The sequence below is a fragment of the Physeter macrocephalus genome, chromosome 19, assembly GCF_002837175.3.
Source record: "Physeter macrocephalus isolate SW-GA chromosome 19, ASM283717v5, whole genome shotgun sequence".
NCBI lineage: Eukaryota > Metazoa > Chordata > Mammalia > Artiodactyla > Physeteridae > Physeter > Physeter macrocephalus.
In genome coordinates, this window is record NC_041232.1 from 47,290,093 (window position 1) to 47,308,451 (window position 18,359).

The following is an 18,359-nucleotide window of genomic DNA, read 5'->3' on the forward strand; positions in this document are numbered from 1 at the left end:
ATACATATTAATAAACAGTAATAAGACATATTTAAATATAATAGGCAAGGTTGCACATGTCAGCCTCATGGATGTCCCCAAGTCCTGAGGTAACTCTGTCTCACAAAATATGAGTGAAATTGGCTTGAACTTTCACTAGCACCAACTCAAACATATTTCCTGTCTGGGGGAGAGGTTTTCATGTAGCTTACGGTTTCCCTGTGTCTCTGTTCTGAGTTTCTGCATCTGTTGAATGCCTGATCACCACTCTGTTTTGTTTCCTTGCCCACGAGGTCCCCCTACCACGAGGTGGTAGAATGCCATCTACCACCCTTGAGCCTTTATGCCCCAAAGTACCATCAGTCCAGGCTGTGTGTTTGGCAGACTTTGCTGTAGGATTTGGGCAATGAAGTTGAATTATGGCACAGAAATATTAGATACCCCTAGTATTACAACTTCCTCAATCATTTCTGAAAAAACTTATACTTTGTGTTTTTCACTTATGCTTCAGCATCTCCCCAGGTGAGAAATGGAGTTATTTCTAAGTGTATAGATTAATCTCAAAGTGGCAGATACACACCAGTAAATCATATTTCTGACTTTCTGTTTTCCCCAGTTTATCTGCTAGTAACTGTTTATCTGTCAGATTCTCAGCTACTATTGAAATGTAACCCTTACTCTCTCAGGCAGGAAAAGCAGTGGCCCTCTCATCTATGAAGCAAATGGTGGCTAGCAGTAGACTTCAAAAACCCCTCAGTACATACGACTGTTCCATCTTCCATTGGTGAATCCAACAGACAAATTGTGTAGCTGCCATGTATGGTCTTGGGGCTAATACTTCGAGACCATTTGAAAACAGAGCACAACCCTAACTCCACAGTGGTGCTGGTGTCGCCATTCACTGAAAAGGACTTGTGAGAAGTACATAATCTGCTAAGAGTGGAAAACCTTAGGGCTGTAGGTCCGGGAAACATCATATATCGTTGAACAGACATCTTTCAAGAACAAAACAACTCTTTTATTTTAACTCTTTTTAGCTTAAACGACTCTTTCCGATATGAGAGATGACTAGGAACAATGCTTAAATAAACATGTTTGGCACCTTGCAGGTTATGGTTTATCCATTTTTGCTTATTTGATGGAAAAAAATAGAAATTTTCTACTGTGATGGAAGTAAACACTGCATTATGGGATACAAACTAGCAAGGCTTCATAGAAGAATGATCCTTTTTTCCCATAAGATGTGATCGTTATAATCAGGATGACTATGGTGAATGAGGTTCACTTGATGGATCTAACAGTTCATAGAAAATTTTAGAAGTTGCTTAAAATTGGTGATAAAAGTAACAGCCACCCTGTTTTAGATTATCATGCATTTACACAGACATAGCTTTTGCAGCTCAGTTTATTTTCCAGATGTCTTTACCTCATATCTCTTAAAACTGCCAAGGTGTGTATTATTGTGAGCTCGATCTATTATACTAATCACCATGTCCATGACCCCAGAAAACACTCATCAAGATGGATGCAAACCCAGAGATAAACACAAAGCTTAACCACAAATATACGCTAATAGTGAAATTGACATTGCTGCAAAATTAAAACCTTTATATGGTCAAAATATGTCAGCCTTTACCTAGTGATAGACTAAGAGGAACATATAGCAGATCTCAGATGCAAAAATAGTATCTTACTGCTGACATCATTTTCTTTAGCAGTACCTGAAATGTTACCTGGGCTCTGCCAAATGCTGAGCTGGCAACTGAATGATTTGCTCTAAGGTCTCATGAGAGAAGCCATCAGCCTATTGCAAAGTAACGTTTCCTCTGCTTAGGTAACTCAGGGCAGGACTGGAGGAAGATGAAGGTATCCATTCACCAGTGTGTATGGGGAGGCAGGACCACTCAGAGCAGGTGAGGAAGCACCACTCCCTTGTCCTCAGGGAGCTTACATTCTACTTGGGAGATGCAATTCAGAAGAAAAACAATTAGTGAAACAACATGACATAAAGAAAGGTAAAATTGCTTTGTTGTGTGAAATACGAGACAGTTGGGAAAATGCGTTGAAATTCCAAGAAGTAGGAAGGCTATCCAGAGTTATGTGACAATCTCTCAGGTGCTTCCATGGATTAGAAATCAACAACAGCATGGACAAGTGGGTATCCCCATCAGCTACTGCCTGCAACCCACCTCAGACCCCTGAAATGAAGACATAAACAAACCTCCCTAGACGCTACACTCATGTGCAGTGAAAGAGAAGACCAGTTAGCAGTAGAAAGGGAGCAGACATCAGGTCCTGGGCCTCACTGCAGGATTTCATGCGTTGCGCTTATGTCTTTTTCTCGAAAGAAAATAGGAAAGAGGAAGGAGACTAATCTATTTATTTATTTATTTATTTTTAAGAATCTTTTTTAAAAAATTTACTTATTTTATTTATTTTTGGCTGCGTTGGGTCTTCATTGCTGCACATGGGATTTCTCTAGTTGTGGCTAGCAGGGGCTACTCTTCGTTGTGGTGCACGGGCTTCTCATTGTGATGGCTTCTCTTGTTGCAGAGCACAGGCTCTAGGCACATGGGCTTCAGTAGTTGTGGTGCACAGGCTTAGTTGCTCCGTGGCATGTGGGATCTTCCAGGACCAGGGCTTGAACCCGTGTCCCCTGCATTGGCAGGAGGATTCTTGTGTGGGGGTTGGGAGCATGGCAGTGGTTTCATGGGTTGATTATCCTGGAATGTGTAATTGTAAGCTTTTGAGTATTCGTTTAACAGTTCTACTATTGGAGCAGACTCCCTTCCCCTTGCTTGATGCCTTTTTAAATTCTCGCTCAAAATACTCCCAAACAGGGACTTCCCTGGTGGCGCAGTGGTTAAGAATCCACTTGCCAATGCAGGGCGCACAGGTTCAGTTCCTGGTCCGGGAAGATCCCACATGCCGCGGAGCGACTAGGCCCGCGTGCCATAACTACCGAAGCCCACGTGCCTAGAGCCCGTGCTCCGCAACAAAAGCCACCGCAATGAGATGCCCGCGCACCGCAACGAAGAGTAACGCACACTCGCCGCAACTAGAGAAAGCCCGCACTTAGCAACGAAGACCCAATGCAGCCATAAATAAATAAATAAATAAATGTATTAAAAAGAAGAATACTCCCAAACAGCTGGCTCAACCTACTCCACCTGCGTCTACCCTGAGATCAGCTCTAAGCCATTCCAAATGGATTCTTCCACTTAGGTTGCCAGTAGGTTCACTGGCTTGGTTCATTTTGTTAGATGGCAAAGTCCATGAAGGAAAGACTCCGTCAAGTCTGTGTTTGGACTCTTGGTTGGCTAATCCCTGTGGTTTCTAACTGTTCAGGATATCTGGGCTACTGTGCTCCTCCAGCTGCAACCTCGTACACAGACCTTTCCTTGGGGAAAAACAAAAACAAAAACAAAACTGATGCAAAAGGACATTAATTCCTCAGTTATTTTTAAAATACTTCCACACATGTGCATAGACACAACAAAACCATTTTTGAAAGTGTCTTATTTATATTTGTGAAATAAGCTTTGTCTTCAATTATATTGTATATTGTCCTGTTTACCATAGTGGACTAAATGTGTCACCTTTGTTCTCTATTAGTCGTGTTTTACTAGGATATTGCATTTATGTTTCCAGTTTTCCTAAGAAAGTGTTCCCAAGCACTGTATATTTGTTTGATGTATCCTGTTTCCAGAGATTACAGTTTCTTATCATCAACAAATGCTGTTCTAAAACCACCTTAGTAATCTTACCAAAGGGAAAGACTTCACCTTTTTCTTCTAACCAGGTCCCAGTGATAATCTTCCTCCTCCCCCTCCATCCCCTCCGCCTCCCCGTCCCCCTCCTCCTCAACTCTTATCCTCTACCTCTGGCTTAGGACCAGGATGTGCTTGTAGAATGTTAAAGTCATCTAGCCCCACCCTCTCCTCTAAGAGGGGAGTTGATGGGAACTTAACAAGGCCATACACTATGTCAGTCACACAGGCAATGAATAAAGATCAAGACCTTTGAGCTTTTAGGCAATCTCTCCGTACTCCTGTATCTGAAATTTTAACTGATATAAGGGAATTTGGTCATCTCCATGACTGCTGGATGTGGTTAACCAAAGCAGCTGCCACTGCTATATAAAAGGTGAAAACTTCTCCTATTGAAGCTGCCCTAAGCTTGTTAAATGCCTTCATTTTTTAAACAACTTTAAATTTTGAGATATAGATTCACGTGCAGTTGAAAGAAATAATACAGAGGTCCCATGTACATTTCAGCCAGTTTCCCCAATAATAACATCTTGCAAAACTGTAGTGCAATATCAGGACCAGGAAAGTGACATTGGTATGATCCACCAACCTTATTCAGATTTCCCAAATTTTACATACACTCCCATGTGTATGTGTGTGTGTGTCTGTTTAGGTCTGTGCAATTTTATTACATGTGTAGATTTGTGTAAACACCACTGTTGTCAAAAGAGAGAACCGTTTCATCAGCACAGGATTCCTAGTGCTACCCTTTAATAGCCACACTCACTTCTCTCCCCCGCCTCCTTCCCTGCATCCATATTCCTTGGTAACCATTAATCTGTTCTCTGTCTCCATAACTGTGTCCTTTTAAAAATGTAATATTAATAGAAATGTACTATATGTAACCTTTTGAGGTTGTTTTTTTTTTAACTTAGTATATAGTTGCCTTAAGATCTAATCATTGTTGCATGTATCCATAATTTATTCTTTTTTTATTGCTGAGTAGTAGTCCATAGTATAGATGAACCACAGTTTATTTAGCCATTCACCCATTGAAGGACACCTGGTTTGTTTCCAGTTTGGGGCTATTACAAATAAATATGCTATGAACATTCATGTATAAGTTTGTGTATAAATGTAAGTTTCCATTTCTCTTAGATAAATGCCCAAGAGTACAATTTCTGGATGATTAGTTTCATAAGAAACTGACAAACTGTTTTCCAAAGTGGATGTGTCATTTTACATCCCCTCCAACATTTCATGAAAGATCTAGTTTCTCTGTGTCCTCACCAGCATTTGGTGTTATCACTTTGCTTTATTTTAGCCATTCGGAGAGGCTTGTAGTGATATCTCACTGTGGTTTTAATGTGCATTTCCTTGATGACTAATGATGTTGAACATTATTGCATGTGCTTTTTTGCCATCTATATATCTTCTTTGGTGAAATGTCTTTTAATGTCTTTTGCCCATTTTCCAATTGTATCATTTGTTTTTTTACCATTAAGTTTTGAGAGTTTTTAATATATTCTATATGTTAGATGTGTAGTTTGGAAATATTTTCTTTCAGTCTGAAGCATGCCTTTTCATCTTCTTTATTGGGTCTTTCACAGAGCAAACCGTTTTAATTTTTATGAGGTCTGATATATTCATTTTTTTAATGGATTGTGCTTTTGGTGTGAAGGTTAAGAACTTTTTATGTAGCCTTAGATCCTGAAGATTGTTTGCTGTGTTTTTTCCTAAAGGTTTTATAATTTTACATTGTATATCTAATTCCATGGTGTACTTTTAGTTAATTTTGTATAACAAGAGAGATTTAGGTTGAGGTTCATGTTTTTGCCTATGAATATCCAATTATTCCAGCGAAAATGCCTTCAATTTTGATGTGTCTTTTTTTTCTAGTCAGCAGACATTTATTGTGAGAAGCTACCATGTGTGAGACATGATTAGGCAGTAAAGACAGGAAAATTAATAGAATATGATCCCCAAAAGATCTCATAGTTGGGGAGGTACATATGCAAATACTTGGAAATTTTTAGGTTAAATTATAAGAGAGAGGAATACATAGAGGAAAAGGACTTGAAGGACACAAGGGGATGCTGACAAGAGTAAGTGTAAGCTATCATAGTAGCTTAAATGAGAGATCATTAAAGTAGGGATATAAAGACTGAAGGGGAGGAATATGTATGAGAAATATTTTATGAGGAACGTTTATCAGAGCCTCCAAGCAAGGGGTGACTTAGAGAGAAGGAGGGATCAAAGGTTGACTGTATGGATGATGGTTTATCCAAAAAGAAAAAAAAAGGAACAGGTTTGGGTGGGAGATAATGAATAAGTTTTGAAACTTCTTGAGTTTGAGGTAGCGATTAAACATTTTGGTGGAGCTGGCTTAGTCATAGTTTTGACATGTGAAGTAATATTTCTGAGTGAATTTCATGGTGAGCAGATTTTGAAAATTGCCAATAATCATTTATAGCCAAGATGCTATACATTTAGGTTACACTCTTTTAAATCAAAGGCTTAGAATTCTAGAAGGAAGCATTATGTTTAATGTAAAACCTTTGTGCTCTGGTGCATTTTAGGCTAGAGTCGGAAATAGAGTGTTTCTGATTACAAATTGTGTTAGCTAAAGAAGTTTTGGGCTTTTAAAAAAACTCTTCTGAGCCTCAATTTTCTCATCTATGAAATGGGTGTATTTGTAATCCTAGAGCTTACAAGATTGCAGTGAGTACCAAATGAGATGAACCGGAAGCCTAAAGTACTTTATCTACAATGAAGATTTAGCACATATTAGTTATTTTTTCCCTGCAAGGTATTTTTGAGATCATTTAGGACACTGTTTGAAAACATTAAGGAGGGGAACCCTTCTTTCAAATGAAGGCTTATTCAGACCCAGAAAACAGATAAAAGCAAAGCTGTATCCTCTTTACCCAACTTCCACCCAAGCAACAATGTGGAATCTCAGGGCTCTTCGAAAATCACTAATATCAATAGATCCTCAATTTAAGGATGAGAAAACTGGTCAAAAGAGGTAAAGAAAGTTTCCTCAAGTCACATGGTTTGCTGGAAACAGACCCTCTTCTAGCCCCCAGGTTACTAACTCCCTGTTACGAAATATTCTGAAATCCCATAGTACCTATGACTCAAATAACATTGACTTCCATGGATGGCTATAGTTACAGTTCCAAAAGAAACTGGTGTCTTAAATATTCTTTGAGATGCAGCAGCATTCCTGTCTCTTGTGGCCTCCAAACCACCGTTCTGAAAAGCAAGCCTCTTTTTCATAGGTGTGCTTTGTTGTACTTAAGTGGGCTTTGTGTGCCCACTTTAGATAAAAGACGACCATGATGTTCTTTCTGTCCCGCTCTAACAGCCAGTGTTGGCAAACATTTTATGTCTTAGAGGGCTTGGAAGATCGTGTCCTTGGGCAGTGGTTTTAAACATGGAGTTACCCAGGGGATGCTTTTTGCTGGGAACAAATGAACAAGGAACTGTCTATCCTATTGATGTGAAAATAAAAAATGATAGATAAGGTTTGGGTTTTTTTGTTTTTTTTTCTTTTGCGGTACGTGGGCCTCTCACTGATGTGGCCTCTCCTGTTGCAGAGCACAGGCTCCGGACACGCAGGTTCAGCGGCCATGGCTCACGGGCCCATCCGCTCCGCAGCATGTGGGATCTTTCCCGGATCGGGGCACGAACCTGTGTCCCCTGCATCGGCAGGCGGACTCTCAACCACTGCGCCACCAGGGAAGCCCTGGGGGATGCTTTTAAATTATATACTCTGGGACTCAATCCTTGAAGATTCTAAGGCAATAGATCTGAAGTGTATCTTTAGAATCTCATCTTGAAAACTTCCCAAGTGAGGCTAGAATTTGAGGACCATTGCTCTGGGGTTGCCAGTGCTGTTCTCCTAATGTTTCCTTTCTAGATAACTATTGCTTTTGAACACTTAATAACTTTGCCCAAATCTCTCTAGTTCAGAACTAGGACACATTCTGTCCTATCTGAGTCAGCCTGTTCCCATTCATCAAACCTTTTCCACGAGTAACATCTTAGAGGCAAAAGATAGTGTCAGGTTGGCAATAACAATAATAACAACAACGAAGTAAAACCATTACTTATTGAGTATTTACTATGTGACCAATGAGTTCTTGGTGTTTCGCCTGTATTTTCTGATGACAGAAGTCTGAACCATAGACTTTTATTTACAACAGCTTACTCAATATTTCACACAGAACTTTTGATTACTCTTTTCTCTGATATATGCTCCTCTCCCTGCTTCCCTCATTCTGTCCCCAGCAGCCTGGCAGTTGCTCATGCCCAGATCTAGGGGTTATTCTTGTCCCCCGTTTCCCCTGACACCCCATAACCAATCCAGCAGTACATTCTGTCAGCTGTGCCATCAAAATATATCCCAATCTAACCACTTCTCACCTCTTCCACCAAGAGCTATTCAATCCAAGTCACTATTATTTCTTTTCTATATTATTTTGGTAGCTGGCTGACTGGACTCCCTATTCTGCTTTTGCTGCCCATGGCTAGTTTTTCAGAGATGAAGCAAGAACAATCAGATAAAAGTGCAAATCAAAGAGGGTCATCCCTCAGCCTAAAACCTTCAGTCACTTCCTATCACATTTAAGTTAAAAATTCTTGTCCTTACCAAATATTACCCACAAGTTCCACATGATCTGGTTATCTTTCTCTCCAAACTCATGTCATATGACTCTATTCCTTGTCCTTCTTCCCTCTACTTCACTACTGTTCCCCAAATAAGCCAAGCTTTTGCCTACCTCAGGGCCTTTGCACTTGCTGTTTCCCATAGCTAGACCACTCTTCCCCTAGAGTTTCCCATGGCTCACTCTCCTACTTCACACAGGTCTTTGTTCAAATATCGTTCTCAGTAAGGCCTTCTCTGCCCATTCTGTCTAAAATAGCCCCCCATCACTCTCTACCCCTTTTCCCTGCTTCACTTTATAGGCTTTATGACTACCTAACACTGTAGCATACCTTTATTTGATTGTTTATTGTCTCTCTCTCCCGGACTAGAATGCAAGCTCTGTGGGGCAGGGGATTCCATCTGTGTCTTGTTCACCTTTGTAACCCTAGCACTTGGCACATAGTCAGTGCCCATTAAGTATGTGTTGAATAAATGAATGAATGAATGAATGAATGAGTAATCACAGTGGTTGTTACCCTTCTGGGTTCTCTGCAGCAATGCTTTTGATTTTTGCCCCTCAGACGTACATGGAATTCCTGTAAATTTAGATGACATAAGCCTTGATCTCTGTCAGTCATTTTATTCATGATCTTGTTTGCCTTTTGTTACTACTCTTTAATATTTATAAAGAACACAACCATTCCTAGAACAGCTAGTCATGAAAATACTTCACTATTTTCCCTCTATTCTGAAGCCACTAGGCTTTGCCTCCTGGCCTTTGCTCCAGCACTGTCAGATCTAGATTGAAAGAGGGCTATAAAGATGGCATGCGACATCAGGTCATGTGTGCCCTATAGACAGGGAGACTCCAGCCACACTTATTGTCTCTCCCAGACCTGTATAGAACCATAGGAAGGAGGGAAACTTACTTTTACACGATATGATAAAAATGCTGACTCTGGGACCTTCAGACTAATATTCCTCCTTACTTCTTGCACTAGAAACGTACAGATGGATGATTTTCCTTCCTCTTCTGTGAGCGGCTTCCTATAGAGAATGAGCCATTCTCTATAGGAAGTTTTGCGTGTGGTCTATGATCACTGTTGCTGAAATACTAGTGCAGCTCTGTCCTCTTTTTATTCACGCTAGGAGCATTTGTTTTATGACACATGAGAGCCAGCAAGTGTGCTCAAGTGCAAACAGACCCATGTGTAGGTTGGGTGGAAGGGCTCCTTGCGGAAAGCCAGCTCTCACCACAGTGCACCCACACACAGACCTTGGAAGGCTGGCCGCTCTGCTGAAGTAGAATGGGCCAGCTTGCCAGTGGGCATCTTGCCATCAGAGCAGATGGGCCCAAGCAGGGGCAGCAGCAGAACACGCATGTCCATTCTGGCCACATGCATATTTCTCGTTTAAGTCTTTTAATTTACAGGAGACAAATTCTTGCACAGAAAGGCTAAGTTTACAAAATAAGAGTCAGGAAGGATGAGCTTTCAGCCCTTCATTAAAATATTCAAGCAAAGAAATCAACATTTTCATCTCACTTAGTAAAACTTAGAGTAACTTTTTGTTACAGGCCCTCTTCAATCCCAAATCCCTCATCACTGGAGGCGATGCCCTGTTTTGCTCTAGCAGTTTGTCACTTGCAAACTCACTAGGTAGCCTAATCTTTTTCAAAAAAATCCAAAAATCTAGGAGAATCACTGCATTCAGTGAAACTAATTTTACCAATGTATTTGTTATTTGAAAATATTATGAGAATTATTCTCCAAAACTATTTTTCTCTTTTTAATTTTCCTGTTTTAATAGAACAAAAACTCAATTTCATTTCTTTTCCTGCTAACTTCAAAAGATGACTGTATGGTGATAAGACTAAAATGGCAGCATAAGCAAAAATATTTACACTTTGAGAGTCTATTTTAATATTACTTGTTCAAGTGTCCCATTTGCCCAAGTGGAAAACTTGAAAGAGAAAAGAATAATTGTGATTACTGAAAAATATATAGTCACCTTAGATGATGTATAAGTATTGTATCCATCTGAATAGCAATGAAAAAAGAAACCTTTCACAGACCCTATATATCATTCATGGGCATATTATAATAATATTCACTTTTACATCACACCTGACATTTCCCACACAGTTTTCACATATATTATCTCGCTTGAGCCTCACCATTACCTTGTGAGGCAAGTAAAACAGGCCTGTTAGTCTCACTTTGCAGTCGAGGAAACAGGATTGTGCAAGTAGAATGACTCAAGCTCAAACTTCAAGATCATTTGTCTTTTATCATTGGGACTTCAGTTTGGAGGCTGTTATAAAATGAGAACTTATCTAGTGATGACTTCTAAATTTTAATAGTCTTTGCAATCTTGCTTTCTTGTTTTTAATTAAAAAAATATGTACATACTTTTAAAATAACATTTGATTTATTATTGCAGAAGTAATACTGTTCATTTTTTTGAAAAGAAAAAATAATAAAGAATAATATACAAATAATAGAAAATGGAAAAACACCAAACAATGGTAACTAACATTAACTCATGATTAATATTGTTCCAGCCTTTTTCATGTAGGTAGTAGGTTAATCGGTAGATGAGAGAGATATAGAGGGATAGACAGATAATCATTTTGAATGAAAACAAGATCATACTGTTGTATTGTTTAAAGCTTTGTTTTTATCACTGAATGTATCATAAACATCGTCAACATCAACAAGTATTCATGTGCAACATCACTTTTGATGAATGAATAATATTCTATTATGTGAACTTACAATTTACTTAACTATTATTCCATTGTTGGACATTTGGTTTATTTATATTTTTCATTATAACATACAGTATCTTGATAATCTTGTCATTAAATTTTGTGAGCATGTATCTCAAGTGTTTTCTTTATATGTAACTCCTAGAAATGGAATTTCTAGATCAAAGGGTATATATACTTTTAATGCTTTTTAATACATTGACAGATTACTTTCCTGAATTATTTTATCACTGTATAATCTTCCAGCAAGATGAGAGAGCCCTTTTCTTTCAACCTCACCAATACTGAGCATTAGCATTTTAGTAATTGCCAGTATAATAGTTTAAATTTTTATTTTGTAGCTTATGCTTACATTTCTTTAAGTAAGATATGCTTGAACATTTTTTCAATGTTTTGAAGAAAATTGATTTACTCCATGATTTGCCTCTTACTGTTATTTTTCTATAGGGTGTATCTTTTTGTTGTTGCTTTATAAAAACACTTTATATATTAAGGAGTTAAATTTTGTCATACATGTTTCAACCACTTTTATCATGTTAAAAATGTGTACTTCTATTTGTCTTTTACTATCAGATTTTATTAATCAGGAAAGAATGTTGAATGTTCAGTCTATTGAGATGATTGTGGCTTTTTCCATAATTAATCTGTTAATATGTAGAAATGTATGAATTGATTTCCTACTTGCTTTCTATTTTTGATTTTGCTTATGAAATCTGACAATGGAGACATAAGGGGAACTCTTATGTTTCAAGTGTCTTGGCCACTGGCTGCAAAGTCAGTATTCTGGGGCTGCTATGTATGTTTTTGACAGCAGTCAGGACTTTTAGGGCTTTGAGTAAGTTACTGAATGTGTGAAATTTTTGAATAATCATGCTGATGGTTGTTCCTGATCTTTTTTGCTGCATTCTCTATCAATTCCATTTAGAGATATTAAAACAATATCACTGCTCAAGGGAACTGTGGGTGGAGACATATAGTACTTTTGTTTTCTACAAACTCAAGTCGTGACTGCCAAAATAAGCGATAAGTAGAACTCTGTAGTAAATTGCTGTGCTCTGTGGATGCTTTGTATGAAAATATCCTTGTAAAAAATGTAAATTTCATTTTGTACCACTGTGCCTAACCTTGTGGGTTTTTTTCCCAACTAAGAATGGACTTGAGGACCCAGGGAGGGGGAAGGGTAAGCTGGGATGAAGTGAGAGAGTAGCAGTGACATATATACACTACCAAATGTAAAATACATAGCTAGTGGGAAGCAGCTGCTTCGCACAGGGAGATCAGCTCCGGTGTTTTGTGACCACCTAGAGGGGTGGGATAGGGAGGGACGGAGGGAGACGCAAGAGGGAGGGGATATGTGTATACATATAGCTGACTCACTTTATCATACAGCAGAAACTAACACAACATTGTAAAGCAATCATACTCCGATAAAGATGTTAAAAAAAATACTATGTTCTTATTTTGACATGCTAACAAACAACACTGCTAACAAACAACACGCAATAATTACTGTTTACATTTACCATTAAAAATTATAGATTTTTGCCCTTGGACCTAAAGCCAATAATGCAATTTTCCAGTCTTAAGAACCAATCAAAAATCTTCTGAAAGTGAGCTCACTTAAAGAAACCCAGAAAACTACTCTCCTCATGAAGCTTGGTAGGATATCATCTGACTCCTATTATAAATAGCCTGTTTGAAGAGATAGCAGTAAGTTAAATCACAAACAGTTTTCCAAGTAATTGATATCCATTACTGGATTTGGATAGGGCAGAATTATTTTTTTATGGTGGCTGGTGCTCTGGTATGCAAAGATAGTGTGCCTTTTCTGTTGTCAGTGGCTTGCAGAAAAATTAGTTTTTTTTTAAGACTTCGCAGAGTCGCAAGAGGATTTTTTTTAAGGTTCATACATTTCTCAGAATATAAGTGAAAAATATTCCAAGAAGCTGTGACAGCCCGTCCATATGTGTCTGCTAGAGGACTAAATTTCATCACTTGGGCAGAGAGCCTAGCACTCAATAGCAAGTGAGTTTGGGGCATCCTGGAGCCATATAATAAGAGATGAATTCTAGCGTAGATTGGATGACAGCTACATTTCCTAAACCCACTAGTTCCTTAATTCTGTCTTGAGGTTATAAAAAGGCAAATAATTAAATTCAACACGTACCCAAGGTGACACATTTCTGAAAGGAATCAGATTTGATGTCAGCTTTGTAGTATTGGGTTGGCCAAAAAGTTCATGAGAGTTTTTCCATAACATCTTATGGAAAATCCCGAATGAAGTTTTTGGCCAACTCAATACACGTGGAAACAATCACTCCTAGGAAAACTGAGATGGAGTTCTTTGTTGCTCAACCCTCCAAGTCTGCATGAATCCCTGAAGAACAATGAGCAAAGTGAGAACGAATAACTACTCTACTCCCTAAGGCATTAGGGTGTCCAGTGGGGCAGGCAGATCCACAGCATTTGCTTCTCCCTCTCCAGAAAAAAAAAAAATAGATATAGTTACAGATATACACACACACACACACATTGAACCACCAGGGCAGGGATGTCATTCCTCTACCACCATGCCTCTGTCCGCTTCCCCTCACTTTCTGTCTTTTCTCCATCTCAGGTCCTCCTTTTCCCCTCTGCTCCTCTTGGAGCCCCTTCTGTCTGATTCCTGGAGTTTATCAGTACCTACCTTAGACTGTTCTGAATGTGATCTGTCCCTGTTTGAGGGAGTGTTTAGACTTTTGGTATATAAGTTTTAAAAAAGCATTGTGAGACCAGAGGTTCTTCATCCTTCAGATCTTTTGTTAAAACAGAGTCTATTCAGCAATCACATTGTTCTATAGTGGGCCTTTCCACTCTTCAAAGAAAACCACTCCTCTGATACACAGTGGAAGAACTAGAAAGAACTAATTCCTCAACACAGTTTTATTGATTGAGGAAGAGCCAGTAGGTTTTAGTGGAAACAGAAAAGAATGAGATTTCTAAGAATTCCCATGGAATTCTATTTGGACATAATGAAAACAGAAAAAGCAATAGATGGACTAGCCAAGGTGATACCAAGAATTTTAAGTTATCAATGCATCTGTTTTCTCATTCATGCATTCATCATTCCTGAGAATTGGTTAATATCATGTCCACATCACAAAGTTGAAGCTAGGCTCAGTGTCCCTGTGGTCTAGCCCGGTGCTCATTTTTGTAGGTTACTAGAGTTGTAGGATTATGATGGTTGGTACATCCTTGAACTCAGCGTTCCTTTGGCACACTGAGCCATGCTCTGTAGCAGAATGTTTGCTAGTAGAAAGGAGTGGTTGGTGATATATGATAAAAGAACATGACCCCACATGTTCTGGTTAAAAACCAAAGATCCATTATTCACTCGGGCTTTACTATTAGAGTCTTGAGAGATTAGCAAATCTTCATAAAATTTTGTTTCACACAAAAGTAGTGGGGGACTTAAAGAGAAACAGTTGTGATTTAATAGCTTTTGTTTTTTGTCTTCTTACTCTTTAGATTGGTTGAAAATACAGTGAATATAAAGCACGCTTACCAGGGACTCTTGACCCACATTGACTGAACTCACATCCCAGCATCTAACCCTTAATGGGTTGTGTGCTCTTGGGAAATTTTGCTTAGAAATTTTCCCTTCTGAAAATGGGAATAAAAATGGTACCTACAGCATAGGGTTGTGGTGAGTATATGTGTGCTGAATGTAAAACACTGAGAGCAGTGCCTGGCACTTATTTTTAAAGGATTTACCATAATTATTAGAATTAACCAATAAAATAAAACTGCTATAACTCTAGATTTAAATCATCACAGAAATATATTAATGCTAATAGTAGGAATATACAAAATTACAGTTTTGTGGAACTATACTTCATAGAGTTGATTCAGTCCCATGAAAGCAATATTTGACTGTCCCCAGCAGAAGAAGCTGACCTTCTACTTGTTTAAGGATGCACAATAGGTATTTTTGCCCATTCTTAAAATTTTGATGTTTTTCTTAAGGAGCAAGAGAAGAGAAGCCACTTCTATAGAGGCAGTTTCTGTTCCTTGGTCTACTTTTTAAATTGAAAGTTGGAACATCATTTTGCACGTGTATGTGGTTTTCATCCTCAGGGGTCACTGGGATGGTCTGTTCGTTCACTAACAATGAACAGACACCAAAATCTCAGGCAGGATTTAATGGCAGGCTCTGCTTGCTTTTCCCGCTACTTTTCTCAGGCTTATCACTTTTTAAGCATTTGGCCATAACTTTTCTTCCTCTGTTCTCTGTCTACACCTGCCCTTTCTGTGACTCCTCCCATGTAAGTACACATAGATATATGCATACATGAAATGTGTTGTGTTTGTGTGTGTGTGTGTGTGTGTGCATGTTGCAATACTTGGATCTAGTAGTTAAGTTCTTTCTGCCGAAGGAGAGCAGCAAGTAAGACTGATTAGACAGGAACTCAAAAGGTCATTTAGTCAAACCCTTTTATTTCAAGTAGCACTTCCCACAAACCAAGGGGAATTGTCTACTCATCAAGAATTAGATTTCTTATCTCCCCTTAAAAGTGTATTTTTAGTGGTTCACCAGATGCTGCCAACAGTTATAAAGAATGGCATTTTAATAGTAGACATTCTAGATACAGACAGAAACCTCAGTGAAACAAGACAATGTTTCGTTTTGTTTTTGTTCAAGGCCCTGTGCTTCCTGCATAAAAAGGTGAAATCATTTAAGTGGCAAAACCAAATCTATATTTTCAGTGAAGACACGTTGTTATTAGTTTAGTTTCTCCAGTTTTGTGACTTGCAAATTTGACCTATCATTTTTAAAAGTTACTTTTATTCTACAGAACAAAAATAAAAACCTGGAAAAATATTTCTGTAGAGTCAAGTGCCTAATCAAAGGTCAGAGAAAATCATTGGTAAGACAGAGATTGGAACACCCAATTTTCAGTTATTAAACTGTGACTTAAACCACTAAACCATGATAAATAAGTCCAGATACTGCAGTTAAACAAAACCCCAAGTTTTGCTTGAGACTCTGTCAAGCTCAACAAATTACCTATTTGTCACCTATTTTGGGAAATTCTTTGTGAATTCCTTCTTGAAGTGAAGTTGCTTAGACCCCTATTGTCCAGTGAAAGTGCTCTTATGCCTAGCCTTTAAGCAGGGGATTTGCAAGATGAGTGTTTTCAACCTCTGGAGTACACAAAAATGTGACTATACCTGCTACTGTGATTGATTTATTATTTAATTCTATTTTCATTTCCTCATTTAATGAATTAGAGTCTCCATACTTCTGTCTTAGAAACCCATTTATTTCTAATATATGGTTGTAATGAAAGCATGCCCTTGAAACCTGGATTTCCTCTACAACTATTATGCATTAGACAAGACCTTGAAATTAGACAGTTGACTGAACCGAGGAAACTTCTGCCAGATCTATTAGAATGAACCATGAAAGTTATTTGGAACCAAAGAAGAGCATTAACTTCATAGCTTGGAATTTGTTCCATTAAAAATTCTAGAATTGTCAGTCCAGCTGGTAATGCCTACTCCGAGCAGACGAGCAGTCGTGAGTTAGTCTTATCAGCTCATACAACAGGGTGTGGCTACAAAGCAGAACGTGGAAGTCATAGTAACAACAAAAGTCATCGAGATAGTGCCTTGTTAATTTCACGTTCAGAAGCACCAAATACATTCATATATTTTTTTCAGATTTAAATAAAGCTAAGTAAATGATGATTTACACTCTGGGTAACTGAAGAGTTTTAGGTTAACTACTTTCTAAAAGAAAAGCACCACCCAGAACTAACGCATTGGTGCCACGTTGCATAATGAGATCAGTCTTTGGGGTGCAGGGCCTAGTAAATTGTCTAGAAAAAAAATGCCTTTCCATCATCAGGATCTGTTGTACCCCTTACACAAACTACCAATTGGGTAAGTGCTTCTGTATTTTAAGCGTGAGCCTGTATTTTTCTTGAGAAGTTAGAGAATATGGCTCCAACTTGAACTGATGGTTGAAAGCTTAACGAATTGCTGTGTTTCCTTGGTTGATGATGGCTGTGGCAGAATTCGTGTCGTCACACCCAGTACCTAATCCGAACCCTCCTCACTTGCCTGTCCCTACATTATAGGTTGTAAAGTTTATAGATTGTCTTTTCTAGTCTCCCTTGTAAGTATGGGGACAATGTGACAAAGTTCTAACCACTGAGATGCGGGTGGTTGTCCACTTGCACTGCCTCTGCTCCCATTCCTTTTCCTCCTGTTTGGATCAACAGCAGAATGAGTGGAGCTGCGGCAGCCATCACGCCACCATGAGAGAAAGACTTTGAGAATCTGAGAGAGATTACACCCAACATGTTTGAGCAACTAAACTCATACGAGTGATTGCCTGCTTCTAGAATCCTTGGTATCTGAATTTTTGAACTCTGTATAGGTATATAGATTGATATGCCCTCTGTCCTTCGTCCTATTAAATAACATGGTATAACTTCGTCATCAGAAGTACTGATTCACTTATTCATTCATTATTCGTTGCATTATAGCATATGACTGAATTCAGCGTACAATATGACAAGGTAAAATAAATTTTTAATGATGAGAAGTATAGGGCAAAGAGAATATAATGGTAGAAAAGTGAAATAAAACCAAAGAACACAAAAATATATCTAAAAGTTTTATATATTTATTTAGAGATTAGACAAAAATTTGGCTCAGACTTTCCAGCATCCCATGCAAAGGTGTATACCCCTTTATACAATTTACAGTGTCCATGACAGAAAAACAAATCAGTTGCTTAGCAGAAGGCTGACTGCTGCTGACTAGGAAATGGTAGAGACATTTTCTCCATGGACAGTCACAAAGTGGTCATTGTGTCCTGTAAAGAACAAAACCTTCAACTGTTTTCATACAGTTACATGTTTTATAGGTTTCTTTTTTTCTTGGACTGTCTCTTAATATATGCTGATCTTATTTGCCAAATTGCATTTTAATGAAAACAACTTTAAAAGTCACCAGTATGATGCAGTATCAATTCATGATTATCTGAAAGGCTGGTTTATTCCGGAGTATAACCAGGAGTATTTAGAAAAATGGAATGTGAGAATGTGCTTCAGAAAGTACCTTCTTCAGTAGTTTCTCGCAACCAAAGTTTTGGTAGCTATTAAGAGAGGCTGAGTCACAAATTTTTTTTTTTTTTTTTTTGCGGTACGCGGGCCTC

General features: G+C 38.4%; 2 protein-coding genes across 21 annotated transcripts in view; one reads left to right on the forward strand and one right to left on the reverse strand.

Moving 5' to 3' along the window:
- Positions 1–9,770, reverse strand: part of LOC114484343 (tropomyosin-1, isoforms 33/34-like) — an 89,826-nt gene extending 80,056 nt beyond the window's left edge. The window contains exon 1 of the mRNA XM_028479941.2: positions 9,659–9,770. Coding sequence (XP_028335742.1) covers positions 9,659–9,770 — 112 coding nt within the window. The remainder of the gene's footprint in view (positions 1–9,658) is intronic.
- The window catches only part of DTNA (dystrobrevin alpha), a 390,047-nt gene that overhangs the window by 15,951 nt on the left and 355,737 nt on the right, over positions 1–18,359 (forward strand). The gene's annotated exons all lie outside the window — the stretch shown is intronic.